Consider the following 18,476-nt stretch of genomic DNA (forward strand, 5'->3'; position numbering starts at 1 on the left):
GTGGGGTCCCACTCAACACATCAGTAGATGAGATTTACCATTTTTTGGTGCCTGTATTTTGATGTCCTGTGTCTGATACCCAAAAATCAGGATGTACTGGTCCAAAGCACTGAGATTCACTGCCATCACTGACAGATTCACACGCGACAGATTCTTCAGACTGAGGCGATCATTAAAAGTGCTAATTGATGATGACATGCCAGAAGACCTGAGGGAGAGTGACAAATTCTGGAAGGTGAGGCCTTTTCTGGATCGGATTCTACAAGGCTGCAGGTCTCAGACTCGACCTGAATGCGTATCGATCGATGAGCAGATGATTCCTTTCACAGGAGCATGTCCATGTAGACAGTATCTCCCAATGAAGCCAAACCCAGTTGGCATAAAGAACTTTGTTTGTGCTACAGCAGATGGCATTGTGCTGGACTTTGATCTGTATCAAGGTACAGGTGCACTGCTTGAGCAGGTCGCAGAACCAGAGGGTCTGGGTTTGGGAAGCCTAGTCATGGCTCGTCTGTGTCAAACTCTACATCGTGGCACAAAAGTGTATTGTGACCGGTTCTTCACAAGCATCCAAGGTGCGGAACAAATGATGAAGAAGGAGCTGTACGTGACTGGTACAGTAATGAAGAACCGGGTTGCTGCAGCAGTGCAGAAGTTACCCACTGACAAAACCATGAAAAATGCAGGAAGAGGTACCTCATCAGAAGTTTCCACTGAAGATGGAAAGTTGTGTGTAGTGAAGTGGTATGACAACAAACCAGTACTGATGATGTCTGTTGTTCATGGTACACAGCCTGAAGACACCTGCCAGCGCTGGGACAAAAAACTGAAACAATATGTGTCTGTCTCGCGACCATGCATTGTCTGTGAGTACAACCTCAAGATGGGTGGAGTTGACTTGGTTGACAGGATGATCAGTTACTATCGCATGAGTGCTCGTACTAAGAAGTGGACAATGCGGATGCTAATGCACTTCACAGATCTGGCATTAGCCAACAGCTGGATTCTCTACCGCAAAGACCTCACAACTTGTGGTGCACCAAAGAAGAGCGTGATGCAGTTCCTTGAGTTCCATATGGAAGTGGCTAGGACCCTCTTGGCCCAGCATCACAGCCAAGAAAGCGATGCAGACCTTTCAGAAGTGTCAGAGGAAGAAGACAATCCAAAACAAGGGAAAAAATGTCCAGTGCCAACAGTGCCCCATGTCTCAGTCCGCAGGAGGGCTAATGCACATCTCCCAGAAATGATCAGCCTGAAGAATGCAGCACGCTGCAGAGCAGCAGGCTGCACTGGGAGAACCCGAGTGCATTGTGTGACCTGCAAGGTCTTCTTATGCTTGCAAACCGATCGCAACTGTTACACAGCCTTCCACACATAGGTGTGTACGTGTTCCTAAGGATGTTTTATGCTGTGTTACAGGCATATGATGTCTTCCTGAAACTAATTTTTTTTGTTTTTTGCACTATGACGTTCAAAATGTGTTAAACACATGTTTGTATGTGTTATTAATATGCAACAGTGACAATGTAAAATTCTTTGAATGTTTTATATTTTGTTATAAGCATATGATGTCTTACTGTTGCTGTGACTGTCCAAAAGGGGCAAAAATGTTGTGACTTCATTTTGTTATTTGCACTGTGATTTTCAAAACATGTACAAAAATATGTTTGTATGTATTATTAATACATGCAAAAGCAGTCAGGAAAAAAACTGCTATGTTCAGGGTGTAAATAAAGAGTTTTGCACTCTATTACACAAAGGTGACTTTATTGTGTTTTAAGGAAATTGAGACCGAGTGTCCACATATGTGGACATCATTTTTCTCTAAAACTACACCATGTAAAAAGATGATGCTTAGTTTTTATACTTATCAGGGTCCAATAAGCCCAAATAGCAAAGAGAAATAAAAAATGCATGTCAAACAAGAGCTCGGGTCCTAAGAGGTTAAGGTGAGTCTTCAGGCAAGCGCTTCCATCACAACAGCTTGATTGTGTTGGGCAAATTTTGTTGTTGATATTTTTTCACGTTTTTCTCACTGAAACAAACTGTGATGATTTTTTATCACATTTATTTAGATTTAGTGAGATTTATTTGAATTGCATGTTCTTTACTCAAACCTCCATCAACAATGTCTACCAGCAACCTCCATCTCCTTACTGTAAAGTGTCCTGCTCCACCCTACACGGTTAGCTTCTTACAGTCACTTTTATTTATAAACTCTGGGTTAATATTACAACAGCCATCTGCTGCCTGACCCTCCACCTGCAGGCAGCAAACAGCTGTGAAAAAATGCTCAAAATACAACCTCCACCAGCAGTTTCCATCAAATCCGCCATCTCAAAGTGCTGAAGTCCAATGTTTCATCTGCACCTCTGTCAACCTCCACCTTGAGCTTCTGCCAGCAACATTCAGCTGCCGCCTCCACCTGTACATTCTGGCAGACTGCTCAGCACCTCCATCTACAGCCTCTGTCAGTGACCTGCAGCCATTGCCTCCACCTGTAGATTCTGACAGACAGTTGTGACCAAGCCTCTAACAAAGCCTCTTCCAGCAACCTACAGCCGCCTCCTCCAACTGCTAAGTCTGGCAGACAGCTCAGCTCCTCCATCTACAGCCTCTGTCAGGAACCTGCAGCCGCCGCCTCAATCTGCAGATTCTGGCAGAGAAATTTGGCCAATTGTCCATCTACAGCATCATCCAGCAACCTACATCACTGCCAGCAACCTGTCCTTTTGCCATGTGGAGACCTTAACTGACCAGAAACCAGACATGTGCTCATAAATATAACCTTTCAGGTAAGATAGACAATCATAACTGTGTAACTACAGCATACCTGGGCTGATAAATTAAAGCCACCTCTCTGTTTACATTCAGTTTACATCATCTTCATCTTCTAACAGGTATTTCCACAGCGTGTGTGAGAGAAGAGCACACACCCCTCATCAGAAATCCTAGGAACTGAGATGCTGAATGTCCTCCACCTGCATACTCTGGCAGAAGGCTCAAGTCCTCCATCTAAAGCCTCTGCCAGCAACCTGCAAGTGCTGCTTCCACTTGAAGATTCTGGCAGACAACTCAGCTCCTCCATCTACAGCCTCTGTCAGGAACCTGCAGATTGTGACAGACAGCTTAGCCAAACCTCTAACTGTAGCCTCTGCCAGCAACCTACAAGTGCCACCTCCACCTGCAGACAAATGTGGCCAAGTCTTCATCGACAGCATCGTCCAGCAACCTACACCACTGCCAGCAACCTGCTCTTTTGCCATGTGAAGACCTTTGCTGACCAGGGACCAGAGAAATAAATATAACCTTTCAGGTAAGATAGACAATCATAACTGTGTAACTATAGCATACCTGGGCTGATAAATTAAAGCCACCTCTCTGTTTACATTCAGTTTACATCATCTTCTTCTTCTAACAGGTATTTCCAGATGTGTGAGAGCTGCCACCTCCACTTGCTGAGTCCGGCAGAAGGCTTGTCCAAACCACTATCCACAGCCTTTGCCAGCAACCTGCAACCTCCGCCTGCAGATTGTGGCAGACAGCTCATCTCCTCCATCTCCAGCCTCTGTCAGGAACCCTCAGCTGCCACCTCCCCCTGCAGATTCTGACACACAGCTTGTCCCAACCTACTTCTACAGCCACTGTGAGCAACCTGCAGCCACAACCTCCACCTGCAGATTCTGGCCAACAGCTGTGGCCAGACCTGCACCTGAAGCCTCTACCATCGACCTGCAGCTGCCGCTTCCACCAGCAGTTTTTGGCAGGCAGCTCAGCCTCTCCATTTCCAGCCTCTGCCAGCAACGTGCAGCCACCACCTCTGCCTGCACATTTTGGCAGGCTGAGGTGGTGGCTGCACGTTGGCTGCACGTTGCTCCAACCTGCAGCCTCTGCCTGCAGATTGTGGCAGACAGTTTGGCTGCTCAATCTAAAGCCTCTGCCAGCAACCTGCAAGTGCTGCCTCCAGCTGCAGATTCTGGCAGACAGCTCAGCCCCTCCGTCTCCAGCCTCTGTCAGGAACCCTCAGCTGCCACCTCCCCCTAAAGATTCTGACACACAGCTTGTCCCAACGTACATCTACAGCCTCTGCCAGGAACCTGCAGTCGCAGCCTCCACTTGCAGATTCTGTCAGACAGCTGTGGCCAGACCTGCACCTAAAGCCTCTACCATCTATCTGCAGCTGCTCCCTCCACCTGCAGATTTTGGCAGGCAGCACAGTCTCTCCATTTACAGCCTCTGCCAGCAACGTGCAGCCGCCACCTCTGCCTGCAAATTCTGGCAGACTGGTTTGCCAGATCTCCATCTACAGCCTCTGCCAGCAACCTGTAGCCACTGCCTCCACCTGCAGATTATGGCAGAGAAATGCTGCCAATTCTTTATCTACAGCATCATCCAGCAACCTGTCCATGTGAAGGCCTTAGCTGACCAGGGACCAGAAGATTGAAGATTCTGGCAGACAGCTGTGGCCAGACCTGCACCTAAGGTCTCTGCCAGCAACCTGCAGCTGCCACCTCCACCTGCAGCTTCTGGCAGACAACTCAGCTCCTCCATCTACAGCCTCTGTCAGGAACCTGCAAGTGCCACCTCCACCTGCAGACAAATGTGGCCAAGTCTTCATCGACAGCATCGTCCAGCAATCTACACCGCTGCCAGCAACCTGCTCTTTTGCCATGTGAAGACCTTAGCTGACCAGGGACCAGAGATGCACCAGGGACCAAAGAGCAGAGATGCACTCATAAATATAACCTTTCAGGTAAGATAGACAATCATAACTGTGTAACTACAGCATACCTGGGCTGATAAATTAAAGCCACCTCTCTGTTTACATTCAGTTTACATCATCTTCTTCTCCAACAGGTTTTTCCAGAGGTGTGAGAGCTGCCACCTCCACTTGTCTGGCAGAAAGCTTGTCCAAACCTCCATCCACAGCATCTGCCAGCAACCTGCAGCCACTGCATCCACCTGCAGATTCTGGCAAACAGGTTCACCAGACCTCCATCTACAGCCTCTGTCAGCAACCCACAGCTGCTGCCTTCACCTGCAGATTCTGGCAGAGAAATGCTGCCAATTCTTTATCTACATCATCATCCAGCAACCTGTTCTTTTGCCATGTGAAGACCTTAGCTGACCAGGGACTGCCTCCTCCACCTGCAGATTCTGGCAGACAGCTCAGCCTCTCCATTCACAGCCTCTGCCAGCAACCTGCACCCACTGCCTCCACCTGCAGATTCTGGCAGACAACTGCAGCCAAACCTCCAACCAACCCCAGCTGCTGTCTCCATCTGCATAGTCTGGCAGACAGCTGTTGCCAGACATGCACCTAAAGCCTCTGCCAGCAACCTCCACCTGCAGATTCTGGCAGACAGCTTGGCAAACCCTCCAACTGTCAGAGCCTCTGACAGCAGCCTGCAGCTGCACCTGCATATCCTGCCTCCACCTGTCACCTGTCAAGTGAAAACAGGGATTCTATTTTTCTGTGTTATAGGTTACTGATATAAAACGCAACACGGGACCAGAGATGCACCAGGGACCAAAGAGCAGAGATGCACTCATAAATATAACCTTTCAGGTAAGATAGACAATCATAACTGTGTAACTACAGCATACCTGGGCTGATAAATTAAAGCCACCTCTCTGTTTACATTCAGTTTACATCATCTTCTTCTCCAACAGGTTTTTCCAGAGGTGTGAGAGCTGCCACCTCCACTTGTCTGGCAGAAAGCTTGTCCAAACCTCCATCCACAGCATCTGCCAGCAACCTGCAGCCACTGCATCCACCTGCAGATTCTGGCAAACAGGTTCACCAGACCTCCATCTACAGCCTCTGTCAGCAACCCACAGCTGCTGCCTTCACCTGCAGATTCTGGCAGAGAAATGCTGCCAATTCTTTATCTACATCATCATCCAGCAACCTGTTCTTTTGCCATGTGAAGACCTTAGCTGACCAGGGACTGCCTCCTCCACCTGCAGATTCTGGCAGACAGCTCAGCCTCTCCATTCACAGCCTCTGCCAGCAACCTGCACCCACTGCCTCCACCTGCAGATTCTGGCAGACAACTGCAGCCAAACCTCCAACCAACCCCAGCTGCTGTCTCCATCTGCATAGTCTGGCAGACAGCTGTTGCCAGACATGCACCTAAAGCCTCTGCCAGCAACCTCCACCTGCAGATTCTGGCAGACAGCTTGGCAAACCCTCCAACTGTCAGAGCCTCTGACAGCAGCCTGCAGCTGCACCTGCATATCCTGCCTCCACCTGTCACCTGTCAAGTGAAAACAGGGATTCTATTTTTCTGTGTTATAGGTTACTGATATAAAACGCAACACTGGAGAAGCTGGAACACAAAGAATATTTGACATATAACTTAAAAAATGACAAACTATTACTTGGTTATCAGAATAGATGTGGATTGATTTCATGTCAAGTAACAGGTCTCATCTCACCCATGGTCTCATTTGTATTTAAGCAAGTTATCACAACTACATAATAATTTGATGCTATGAAAATACATAAACATGAAATACCTTAAAATGGCTACTTTTAGATGTTGTTGGTCGTTAGTTATGGATAAGGATAAGATACCCCAAACGATTCTGATGTCAGTTTGTCCCTTTGTGCAAAATATCTCAAAAACTACTGCTCTGACTTACAATTACAAAATGCATGCTCACTCCAGAGGATAAATCCTCCCGTGTTACCTTTTATCTAAAATCATTACACAAAAATTTCCCATTTAACACATTTTAAAATCAAATGGGTTGATGGTGGCATCCAGATTTTTAATCTTGTGTTGTGTCATTAAAATAACATAATCCTTTTTTCATCCGACATGGGGAAATTTGCAACATAGGAAGTATCAGTATAAAAAAAATAAAATGCAACGCAATATATAAGCATGTCAAATAAGTGAACTGAGTGGTCAATTTTACGTTATTGACTGATGGAAGTACATATAGTACACAGTTTAACAATACTGATATTGCACCTGAGTGATTGATTGATTGATTGATTTAAAGAAAAAAAGCAAGATATAATGATAAATAAACAGGCTGAGATAAAGATGGTCTGTGACTCCGCACAGGCCTGACAGACACTCTGCTAAGTAACGCACTTATTTAGTTATCTACATATTTTTTTCATTTTTTGATATTTGTTTTTAATAAAATTGTTTGAATGATAATAATACCAAAGTCTATTTACAAAATACTTCAATCAAATTTGCTACAGTGCCTCACATAAAATAGAATTTAAGCAAAAACAATAAAAAATGAAAGGAATAAATTGGGAAATAATTTCAGGAAAACATGTCACACTAAACACCTAAAAATGTAAAGTAGATCTTTATATAATACGAAGATAATTTATTATTATTATTGTTGTTGTTTTTGTTATTATTATTATTATTATTATTATTATTATTATTAACTTATGATAATAAGTAAGCAAATGAAAGGAACTGTGTGCATTTTCTCCCTCATGAAAACCACCATCCAGCAGGGGTCGACAGCGTGTGCGCTCACACAAGTTTGGCCACTTTGTGTTGCCTTACAGTTTCCCGCTGTGGCTTAACTGTGAACTGTGCTGTGTGCAACTTGCATCATTTTGGTAACACAATTCTGTTGCAGTGGTACATTTCTCGCCGTGTATGCATCAGTCGGGTCTCGCAGGTCTGTCAGGCCTGTGCCGAGTCACCGACCACCTGTATCTCAGTAATCGCAGAGCAGCCAGTGACTCCTCTCAGCTGACTCGGTGCAACATAACCTGCATCATCAACGTCACTGAGACCAAGAGCCGCAGCCGTCCTCCTCTTCCCGGGGTAGAGTACATCCACATCCCTCTGTCTGACTCCCCGGTGTCTCCTCTCTGTGAGCATTTTGACGAGGTGGCGGATAAAGTAGAGCTCACTGCAGAGCGCGGAGGCCGCACGCTGGTGCACTGCAATGCAGGTGTGAGCCGCTCCGCCGCCCTGTGCATGGCCTACCTGATGAAGCACCGCGGGGTGACTCTCCTGGAGGCCCACGGGTGGGTTAGGAACAGTCGACCCGTGGTGAGGCCGAACAGTGGCTTCTGGAAGCAGCTCATCCGGTATGAGATGGAGCTTCGTGGATGCACATCTGTCCGAATGGTGTCGTCCTTCATGGGAGAGGTGCCAGACATTTATGAAGAGGAGAGCAGGAACATGATGCCACTGTGAAGAGGCCCCTGCACTGCTCTGTGGGGACAATACTGAGCAATGGATAAATGTATGGACAATAATATATTGTATTCTGTGTTGCATTCCTACAGTGAAAAAATGCTGTTTAGTCATGTAAAGAAACATAAAAGCATAGTGTGCTCCCTGATGAGTTATAACACTGCTACATTACATTTATCTGGCAGCTATAGTTACAAGTTGTAGATGCTTTTCAGCTTGTGGCCCCTTACATACAAGCTGCTGGTCACATTTCTGAGTTTAGGTTGAAACAACCATCTACAGTGTCCAATAATCCACTGTATGACTAGACTAAGAGGTGCCAGGTTTCAGGAGCAAGTTAAACAATATGTTACCTTCTTCATGTAAAATTCTGCTTCAAATACTTTTCCACCCTGACCAGGATACTATTCTCTGATATAACAATAAATACTTCCCTCTGAGCATGTTTAAAGATATTGAACATTGTGCAAAATATTGTCAACCAGCAGCTTCAGTTCAAAAGAATCAGTTTCAGGAAATGTGTGGATAATTGCACATGTAATGACAGTGAGACGTAGACCGACTGAATGTGGAAAACTTGAGACATACTGTTAAAATTGTGCTTATTTTTCTTACGACATCTCAGGCTGTTCATCTGTTTTGTGAGAACATCTACAGAATGCACTTGCAGTTCTTTACACACACAAAAAAAGAAAATATCGGAGCTGACGGTACTTACAGATTAAAGTGCGATGATTTTTTTGGTCCAGTCCATCTGAGATTAAATTGGGATGTATGGGACCCTTTGAAGGCGTCTGACCCCCAGGTGTGGAGCCACTTGACTCATCCGACTGTTTTCAGAGTAGATAAACCAGAGCTGTTGCATCAGTATAAACTATTAACTATAATATAAATATGTATTATAATATGTAATGATCAGCTATGTTGCCATTTTTCTGCATAACAAATGCTTTTACTTTATATTTTTTTGATAATACTGTGTAGGGTTTTTGTTGTATTGATATTTTTACTTAAAGGAATACTTCACCCACAAAAAAAACATTTATAAAACACACTGTCATGCTGTGTTGCCTTGAATTTGTTAAGAAAACTTTTGTTTTTCTGGCATGCCTCCACAGAGCACATTTTAACATATTCATTCCATGTGAACAACAGAGAGACTGTATCAAAACATCCATCACACAATTCTTGCAGTATAATCTAGGGCTGCACCGGACTCAGAATCATGTTTTTGGTTTTCAACACATATTCAACGTCTTGTGCCTTAATTCCATTTAGTTTGAGAGTTTGAACAGGGTTCAGCGGGACATTCAGGGTGATGGCAATGGTAAACAAGCCCCCTGAGCTTATGCATGCGTATTACATTACGACAGATCAGGAATGCCAGAGACTTGATATTGCAGTCTGGCTTTAAAGAGAGCATAAATAAGTTTCAGTTCAGTTTTAAATTGTTTTTGCAAATTTGCATGTTTGGGAAGTACTGAGCATACAGCTGGATAAATGAGACTTGGATTATACTGCAGAAGTTCTGTGAGAAATTGCAAATGGATGTTAATTGGCCCCCCAATCAATCTTTTTGGGTAAAGTATTCCTTTAATGATCTGAGTTCTTCTTTTACCACCAACTATATGACCAGCCCTGAATCACTAAACAAGCTGTGACAGTGAAGGCAGTCAAGGAATCCGACTCATTTGAGGCTAGAAAGTACAAAAAGCTTTTATTTTAGAATCAATACTCATCTCAGTCGGTTCAGCAGACACGTTTGTGCAAAGCCTGAAGGACAGCAGGATGTTTTCATGGACAGCCATTCCTAATAAGCTGAAATAAATAGCTACGTAGTCATTTAGCTACATATTTAGTAAACATCTTGAAAACATGCTAATGTCATGCTAACTGTCACACTGTATGAAAAAGTGACTCGTGGTGTTTTCTAATTTTCCAGAGCAAATTATATTTTTTAAAAAAAATGCTGTTTTCTGTGCAGATTTAACAATAAAAATACATATTTTGGGATATGATGTGGACTTTGATTCTTCCCAAGAAAAACTTGGGTTATATTTCTTTTCCTTTTCAGGGGCTTTCCATACAGTATATAATGACCACCGCCTAGTACAAATATAGTTTTAATTTAGGAAACAGGCACAATACAAGAATCACACATTGAATCACAGTAAGACCGTTCACAATTTGGCACAAGTCTTGTCACGTCTGAACATAAACACACATTTCTACTCTAGAGGGAAGATTTAATCTGATGTATTAGTGGTCAACCTATCCCCAGAGACACAGACAGTCCACTCCGAACAGTCAAAGCAGTGCAGCTCTTGGCCAACTTCCTTTTGCAAAACAGTTTTCATGTTAACATTTCAGACTGTGGTTTAAAAGCAGAGCAACAAGTGGTGCGAGAGAGAAGTTCAACCAGAAGGGGATGTCACAGAGGTGTTGGGGAGCCATACAGTGACCAGGCTGGTGGTTTCCAGATTGGCAACATTTTTCTGAGTCACACCTCGCAGATTCTCTTCGCATGACATTCGCTTTAATTAAGATGCATTTACATGTGCAGCCAACAACCTGACATCATTAAAATGTCATGCAATTATTAAGTTGTATCTTAAGGGCATGGTTATTTGCAGTCTTGCTGAGGCTACCTGATCCCCCTCATTTCCAATCCTTAGGCAAGGCTAAGCTTACTGGCAGCTAGCTGTGGCTGTAATGTTATATTCACAGGATGTATTTAAGAGTGGTATCGATCTTCTCTGACTCAGCAAGAAAGCAACACAGCACATTTTCCAAAACTACTGCTTTAAGCACAGACTTACTATGTTAAAGCCTCAGCCTTTAAGCAGTTACTATGTGTGAGCAGTGTGCCAGCATCTCCTTTGGAAAATAAATGTCGCTACATTCATCCGGCCAACACCCCAGGCTTATGAACATGAGCACAAATCCCACTGTGAAACCTCTGTACATCTCAACTCTTGATACATTTTATCTTAAAGACATTTCAAACGACCTCAAAGAAATTGTACAAAGCCAGTATTTTACAAAGATTCAGATGGCTTCTTCAGTGCACAGTGCAATCACTAACACACTGTACGAACAAGTCCGGAATCCAAACAAGCTAATATTTTTCTCATTTGCTACTTAAATATCCTGAGTCAGGACCTTGGTCAGGTCAAATTACAAGATTGCCATAAAAGTGGAATAACGACACGAGTGCAAAAACAGCATGCTTATTTTTCCTTCACTGCATTTCACTAATTCCCTCGATAAGGCAACAGTGTCATCTGCATAGTCATACGATAAGCATCTAAAGGTACAAAATAGAAGAATGTCCGTCTGACGAAGGGTGAAATCAACGCAGAGCGCACCAGGAAAATATCTAACACGCAACCCCCAGTGTATTCAGCTGCTCGAGGCAATGGCTTCAAAAGGATGACTTGAGATTACATCTGAAAGAAAATGGAAAGAATTCAAACATCACAATGTATTTCATGATACTGTATTTCCATTTTAAAGGGGTGGGGGGTATTTCCTCATATCAACAACTTACATGCTGTTCCAGCTTCTGGTAGTCTGTGGATTTGGGTCGACGAGTGGATCTGGATTTCTTTCCTTCCAAAAGAAAGGCAATAATCTGAGGAAAAGGAGAGAAAATAAGTTTTCAGCTAAGTTAGCCTGTTGCATGAAGCTCGTTTTCCTAAAATGTCAGACTATTCCTTTAATGTCGCTCCTCTCTGTTGTCATTAGGGATGAGCGCAGTTAGTCGACTACTCGATTAAACGTTGCTACCCTCACCAGTTGGCGCCAGGAATAGTCTTCAGTTAGCAATTTGCATTCACACTATGAAAAAGCCATTCTAATAATCACATTTCCTAAAGATTTATTGTCCTAAAGAATATTGTTTTCAGTAGATTGTATTTGTTAACTTTTACTCAGTGAGTTGTTGTCATGCTTTGTAGGATAATGAGCAATGTTCATAATGCCCAGTGCAAAGTGCCACACATTTTAGCTACATTTAAAATACAATGTGGTTGCTGGAAAATGTGATTAACAATTTCAAATGGTTCTTATACGCAATATTTTTTCGGAATATGTTTAAACTAATGGATTAAGCTGTGCTCAATAACGACTGTTTTCTAAATGATTTCTTACTTTTAGGCTAGTCGACTGGTCTTAAATTTAAACTTATGCTTAAATCTCAAGGAACTCAGTCGTTAGGAACATCTCTGCTTGTCAAGTGCTTATTTGGGCACAAAAAATGTATCTGCAAGTCACAAGCTGACCACATGTAACGAATATTCAGTTGTAATTAATTATATTCAGTGTATGACACAATTCTGCACTGACCCAAATTTAATGTTACCTAGACCAGCAAATATTCACCTGAGTTTTAACTCAGTTATTCCACTGCATAAAGTGAATACCTGACTAATTATGACGCGATAGTCTGCAACAGATTTAGCTAAAAATAATTCCATTTCCGTCTCCATTTTGTTGCAACAAGAACGCACGGACCAAAATGGTTGACACACAATAGAACATTTGCACCTCAGATCTAGGTCAGTGGAAACACAGACAGTATGCTTCAAAGAGGTCTGAGTAAGGGCAAAAAGCCAAGTACCTTGCGCTTGTTGTGGTAAGTGATGTAAAGCACTGCTACAAGCACAGCTGTGGTGACAAGGTAGGCAAAGAAATGGCTGCTCTCTGCCTCATCCTTTACAGCGAATGGGTTATACTGTTTTTTTCCTCCTTTATTTTTGGTGTCTTCTACTCCTGGCTTATTCTTCTTGATGTCCCCTCCTTTAGCATCTTCCTCATTACCATCCTCATCATTGTCCTCTCCCGTTCTATTCTCATTGTCGGTCTCTTCTAGTATTGGCTCATCATCGTCGTCCTCTTCTGGTGCTGTTTTCTCATCGTTGGCTTCTCCTGGTGCTGTTTTCTCATTGTCATCCCCTCCTGGTGTTGTTTTCTCATCCTTGGCCCCTCCTGGTGTTGTTTTCTCATCCTTGGCCTCTCCTGGTGCTGTTTTCTCATTGTCGTCCCCTCCTGGTGCTGTTTTCTCTTTGTCTGCCTCTCCTGTTGCTGTTTTGTTGTTGCTGTCCTTTGCTTTGTTTTCATCTTCACTGGGGTCTACATGTGGTTTTCCCCCAGCTTTATCTACTTCTGACTTGCCCACCTCGGTGCCGTTTCCTTCTGTCTTGTCTTTCTCTCCTAACTCTACGGTGGTCTTAGGTTGTACTTTTGGCAGTGTGCCTGCGGGCTGCTGACCCTTGTTTATGTCAGTGGATTTTCCCGGCACACTTGTCGTTTCATTTTGTTGACTTTGCTGACTTTGTGTGTTTTCTTGCCCTGCGTTACTGTCTTGATGTTTCTCCTGATCAGCTGGTGGTTTGGTCTTATCTTGTATTTTGTCATCTGATGGATTTTTTGTAGGTGTTATAGCAGTTGCTGCTTTAGGCTCGCTGTCCGCTCCATTAGCAACACCTGCATCTCCTGCTGGTGGATTGTCATTGCTACCTTGCCGGTCTGCAGTGCTTTGCTTGTTATTGGTTGTTGTCAGGGTAGGCTCCACAGGTTGTGGTGATGGAGGCCCTGTAAATAAGACAATAAACAACAAAAAAGTTTAGACTTTTAATAGCAGAACACAAGGCATGGTAACAACAACAGATCAAACAGAGAAGTAACAGTAACAGTAAATGCTAATGAATGCTGCCAATGTCAATCTTTGAATTCTGCATGTGTGACCTAGACGTATCTGTTGGCCGGTCCCCATTACTATTCCTTCTTTGTTTCCACTGCAAATATTTATTATTAGTTTCCACTACTTCTATGTTCTGTCCCGCCTTGTTAGTATTGTCCCGTCTTCTTCTTGTCAGCTTCCCCCAGTTGATTAAATAAGCCGAGAAGATTTTATTAGATGATTAGATTATATGCTGTAAATATGCTGTATTATATGCTGTGACTGTAAAAATAATGGACGCAGGGGGAAATTAGCCAGAGACCAAAACCGTTTTTTGAACCAGGCCATAAAGATATTTCTTTCTGCTGTAAAGAATTTGGGCGTTTTAACATGGGGGTCTAGAGCTTCCAGTGGTCATTCAAAGAACAGCTTCTGGCGCTTCCATGTTGGTTTATTTTTCAGGCCTGGAGGTTGCCGCTTGGTAAAAACGCATAAAATAAATAACAGATCATTGAAGTCGAGGAAGCCGACTCTGTGCTCTGGAAACCATCTTGAAAATACAAGAACTAGTTTAGTGTACAGACTGAACAAGAAGAAATGACAGTAATTTAGTATAAAACAGTGCATTCTGGTAGTAGTAAGTTTTCTATCTCTTGAGCAAAAGCAAATGCCACAACTCCTTTTCTGTGTTCTCTCTGGTCACGTAGTAATCACTTCTCTCTCTTCCACAGACAGCTTCATGAAAAAAACATCTTTTCGCTGTGAAATACTTCTTTAAGCGTTTATTGAGCATGACAGTGAATGACACGGTTTAACTCATATGGCACATTGTGTCCCATACGCAAGATTTGTACACTTTCTTGCGGCTGTATCGCATTCCAGATGCAGCAGAGAAGGATCCCGTGGGCCCCAATAGGTCCTGGAGTTACTGCATGTCTTTTAGTCTCAATAATTTGACATTTAAATTTGTTTTCAGGAGTAAAATATCAACTAAAGGGGCTGTTTCCATGTCTTTTTAGGGGTCCTGTGTCTAATTAGTGTTTTAAAAGCTTTATTTTTTTAGTTTCTAATGCACTCATACTTAATCGTAACTTAAGTTGTGTTTACTACAATTTCCACAAACTAAATGACACATTAAAAACCTGTGGTAAACCAGGTGAGGGTTCAGGATAAGAGAAGTAGTAGTCTAGGTGTGTAATTAAGCTGCTGTATGTAGCCTGTTGTGTGTACTGCACTTAATGGAAACTTGGCAGCAGGGTCCAAAAACAAGTAGATGAGGGAGTGGGGTGTGGCGGCCAAAGTACTCTAATCCCCGGATGCATCGCTTACATCCCAGCCAATGCAAATATCAGTGGCTGGGTTTTTTTTGTGTCTATTTTGTAAAGTGATATCTGGTTTTGTGAATGCAGTTTGGTGACAGAAACTTTAAGTAAATCAAATAAATTATTCAATTTAATTCATTTGCAGTCAATACTTTCTGTTTTTCTTTTTCAGGTAACATATTAATACACAAAAGTAAAGCCTACTTGATTTTTAGGTACAGTTTAAACCAGCGGTTCTCATCCTGGGGTCCTTGAGGGAGCTTTAGGGGGTCCCATAATAATGGTGAATATTTTATTTTCACAATTTAATTCACCATATAAGTGAGCTCAGTGTGAATATGTGTCATAAGAGTGACTATTCTGATCATATGTTTCACTTCCACCACAGTTATCCTCTCAACTGTGGGTGAAAACTTATTCATTATTATTATTATTATTAAAACTTATTTTTGTCATTAATCTTATCGAACAACCATTTTCTTTTCAGAGGGAGGTCCCTGAAACGACATCTTCTCAAATGGGTGGCCCGTGACTTAGTGTGCTTTAATTCAGGGGCCCTTAACATGAACCAGCTTGAGAATCACTGCTTTAAATCACAGGAACATGTAGGCTATACTTCTTTTATTAAACCGACACTGACCTGTCTGATTACCACATCTTCTCCCAGTGATACTTACGTAATATTGCAACAGCAAGAGCCATCTGAATTGGCTGGATTGTGGGGGACGCAAACATTTCCCTGACATTAAGCTGAATATTCTCTGGCATCTATGAACAGAAAAACGACACGAAACACTCACCTCTGACCAAGCAGACACATAGAAATATCGTGAGCACCAGGAAAACCGTCCTCATTGTGTCCGCACAGCAATTAAAAAGACAAACCAAATCTCTTTTAAGCTGTCTCTCCTACGCCACAATCCGCGTTGACAAATGCAGGTCGACAGGTTGGAGGTCCTGTTCCTGCTTCCGTGTACAAACAAGCCTGCTCTTCTTCTGCAGAGGGAAAACACGGCGGTGGGATCTACTGCCACCTAAAGGCCAAGGGCTGACATTACAGGGCTGTGCTGTTAATGGCGGTGGTATGTCGTAGTGCAGCCCAGGAGAACTTAGGCCTATATGTTATTTATTCATTTATTTTATGTTTTTTCATCTATCCTCTACAAACGTAATTCTCAGTAGTTACCATACTGCCTCTCCAGCTGCCTTACACAACACACAGGAGCTATCACCTTTCTGTGCATGCATTCATACAGATTATCTGTTTGCTTGCTTAAGGCAGGACTGTCTACTTATCACACCTTTCTTTTGTGTAAACGTGTGTGATGATGTTTCACTAAGAACAATAGGATTAGTCGGTACAAGTAGTGTTGAGTTAAGAAGGTGCCCGTTCTTACTGAAAATGGAAATGGCTTCTACAGTTTAAAAAACAAAGACCTTTATATTTGGGTTAAATAAACTGTGCTTGTCTTTAAATTTTAATTATAGACTAACTGATCTGAATTCAAGTTGAAGTTTGATACTGATACTGCAGCTGAAACTAACAAATGCAAGCAGTGGTGCCCCCAAGGGAAGGGCATGGCCCCCCTGATGCAACTGCTGCCCCCCACCCAAAATGCCTGGAGGCTAATATTAATGTCTTTAAGGGGCTGTGATATACTCAATGTTTTCAGCTAGCATGAAGGTAATGGTTTCTTGTCAAACAAGACAACCTAAGGCTTTCACTGATACCAGCTTGTTGGGAAAGGGGGTAGGCCTAAATAATGCTCCAAACTTCATCTGAAGTTTAGTCAGGGAACTAATGTGTCCCTTGAGCTTGCTCCTCAAGATATCTGAAGAGAAATGGGCTCTATGGGTACCCATGGGTCTCAGCTAAACTTGAGTGGGCTTGTTCTTAGTAAATGTTTTGTTCCCTACAATCAATGTGCTGCTTAAAATTAAAGCTGCATGTGTCTTTTTTTAAGAAAATGACCATCAGACTGTTTTAAGAGCAATGAATCACCTAACATGCTCATACATAAATTAATAAAGAACCAAATGTTAACTGTACTGGTATTAGTGTATGAACATCAGATTAGATACTAATCAGTTAGTAGCCTGAGACTATCTGTAAATCAAGAAACCAAAGAAATATTCAACAGCATAATGTAATTCCTGAAATTCAGTTATGGCCCCATGTGGCCACCCCTATGACAGTTTTCTGAGGGCGCCACTGAATGCAAGTGACATTTTTCAAGTGTCAATTAGATTGAATTGCCAACATTTAATGTCATTTATCACAACATGATATGTTAAAATTCAGCAGTTTGGTTGAGCAGCTCTCACATTGTAACCTGGGAGATAGTGTTGTGACGTTCACGAATGAACCGATTCTATTGAACGGCTCGTTAACATGAACGATGGGAACCGAGTCACAGCTGGGAACCGTTCTTTTTTTTTTTTTTTTTTTAATATCACTGTGTGCTCCTCCTTTGCTCCTCCCCTGAGCAAAATTCATTGTAACCTGCTTTGTTTTTTAATGTTTATTTGTAAGTGTTAAGGTCACGGTGTTGCATGAATAACAAGTCATGGTAGCTTTACACACATACAAACAATTTGTATAAAGGGTAAATCCAAAATATTGATGTCACTGTCAAAGCAGAGTGATATGGCGCAACCTTGTGGAATATTTACAATGAATCCAGATCAGACTTTAAAATCTAGTCCACACATGTCAAATGAGGTTATAATCAATATTTCAGAATAATTCAAATTCAGATATCGGTGGAATATCTAATTTTGTATTATTTTGTTCCAAATCTTACCCCATCATATCTCCCAGTGATTATTTCCAAGATAAAATGAGTTACCACCAGGCTGGCTTCTTAAAACTTAATAAATATAAAAATCAGTCAAATGAGCCAGTTTTTTGAAAGGCTCTTGGAAAGGAACGGCTCACCAAGATCCGGCTCCCCTCAAAGAGCCATAAATCCCATCTCTACTGGGAGATACCACTTGCATCATGTTCCCAACGATCTCTCTTATCAGGTGTAACAATGTGTACTCTCTGACCCTGAAAATCTGGATCCACCAGTTTAGCAACAAGAAATCATCTGACTAGAATCAACCTATCAGATTACATTACGTCAGCCCTCAGATGTTGCCATGAGAAAAAAAGTACTAGACATGCTACAGCATAACATATTGTAGGGTTGCGGTTATGATAATCATTGGGTTGAAAAGTTGCAATTACAGTTACACTTTTTCATGCCCTATGGCCATTCGTTGAAGTGATTTCAA

At 42.5% G+C, this 18,476-nt stretch overlaps 2 protein-coding genes across 2 annotated transcripts; one reads left to right on the forward strand and one right to left on the reverse strand.

Annotated features, from left to right (window-relative positions):
• The first annotated feature begins 7,542 nt into the window (after nucleotides 1–7,542).
• Nucleotides 7,543–9,742, forward strand: zgc:153044 (uncharacterized protein LOC751678 homolog). Its single transcript, XM_049578983.1, has one exon. The coding sequence runs from the start codon at nucleotides 7,644–7,646 to the stop codon at nucleotides 8,190–8,192; it is 549 nt and encodes a 182-aa protein (XP_049434940.1). The 5' UTR covers nucleotides 7,543–7,643; the 3' UTR covers nucleotides 8,193–9,742.
• A 557-nt stretch (nucleotides 9,743–10,299) lies between these two features.
• On the reverse strand, nucleotides 10,300–16,155 carry tgoln2 (trans-golgi network protein 2). The gene is made up of 4 exons (XM_049578977.1): nucleotides 15,998–16,155; nucleotides 12,814–13,787; nucleotides 11,743–11,826; nucleotides 10,300–11,641 (listed from the first exon to the last, which is right to left on the reverse strand). Exons 1-4 carry the CDS (start codon nucleotides 16,050–16,052, stop codon nucleotides 11,636–11,638), a joined length of 1,119 nt encoding a protein of 372 aa, XP_049434934.1. The 5' UTR covers nucleotides 16,053–16,155; the 3' UTR covers nucleotides 10,300–11,635.
• Between the last annotated feature and the right edge of the window lie 2,321 nt (nucleotides 16,156–18,476).

The sequence above is a fragment of the Epinephelus fuscoguttatus genome, linkage group LG6 (genome assembly GCF_011397635.1).
Source record: "Epinephelus fuscoguttatus linkage group LG6, E.fuscoguttatus.final_Chr_v1".
NCBI classification, from domain to species: Eukaryota; Metazoa; Chordata; class Actinopteri; order Perciformes; family Serranidae; genus Epinephelus; species Epinephelus fuscoguttatus.

Coding starts and splice junctions, on each gene's coding strand:
- tgoln2 (XM_049578977.1), bottom strand. CDS start 16,052: ATGAGGACGGTTTTCCTGGTGCTCACGATATTTCTATGTGTCTGCTTG. Junction 13,788..15,997: donor ATGTGTCTGCTTGGTCAGAG/GTGAGTGTTTCG, acceptor TCTTATTTACAG/GGCCTCCATCACCACAACCT. Junction 11,827..12,813: donor CTTACCACAACAAGCGCAAG/GTACTTGGCTTT, acceptor CCTTTTCCTCAG/ATTATTGCCTTTCTTTTGGA.
- zgc:153044 (XM_049578983.1), top strand. CDS start 7,644: ATGCATCAGTCGGGTCTCGCAGGTCTGTCAGGCCTGTGCCGAGTCACC.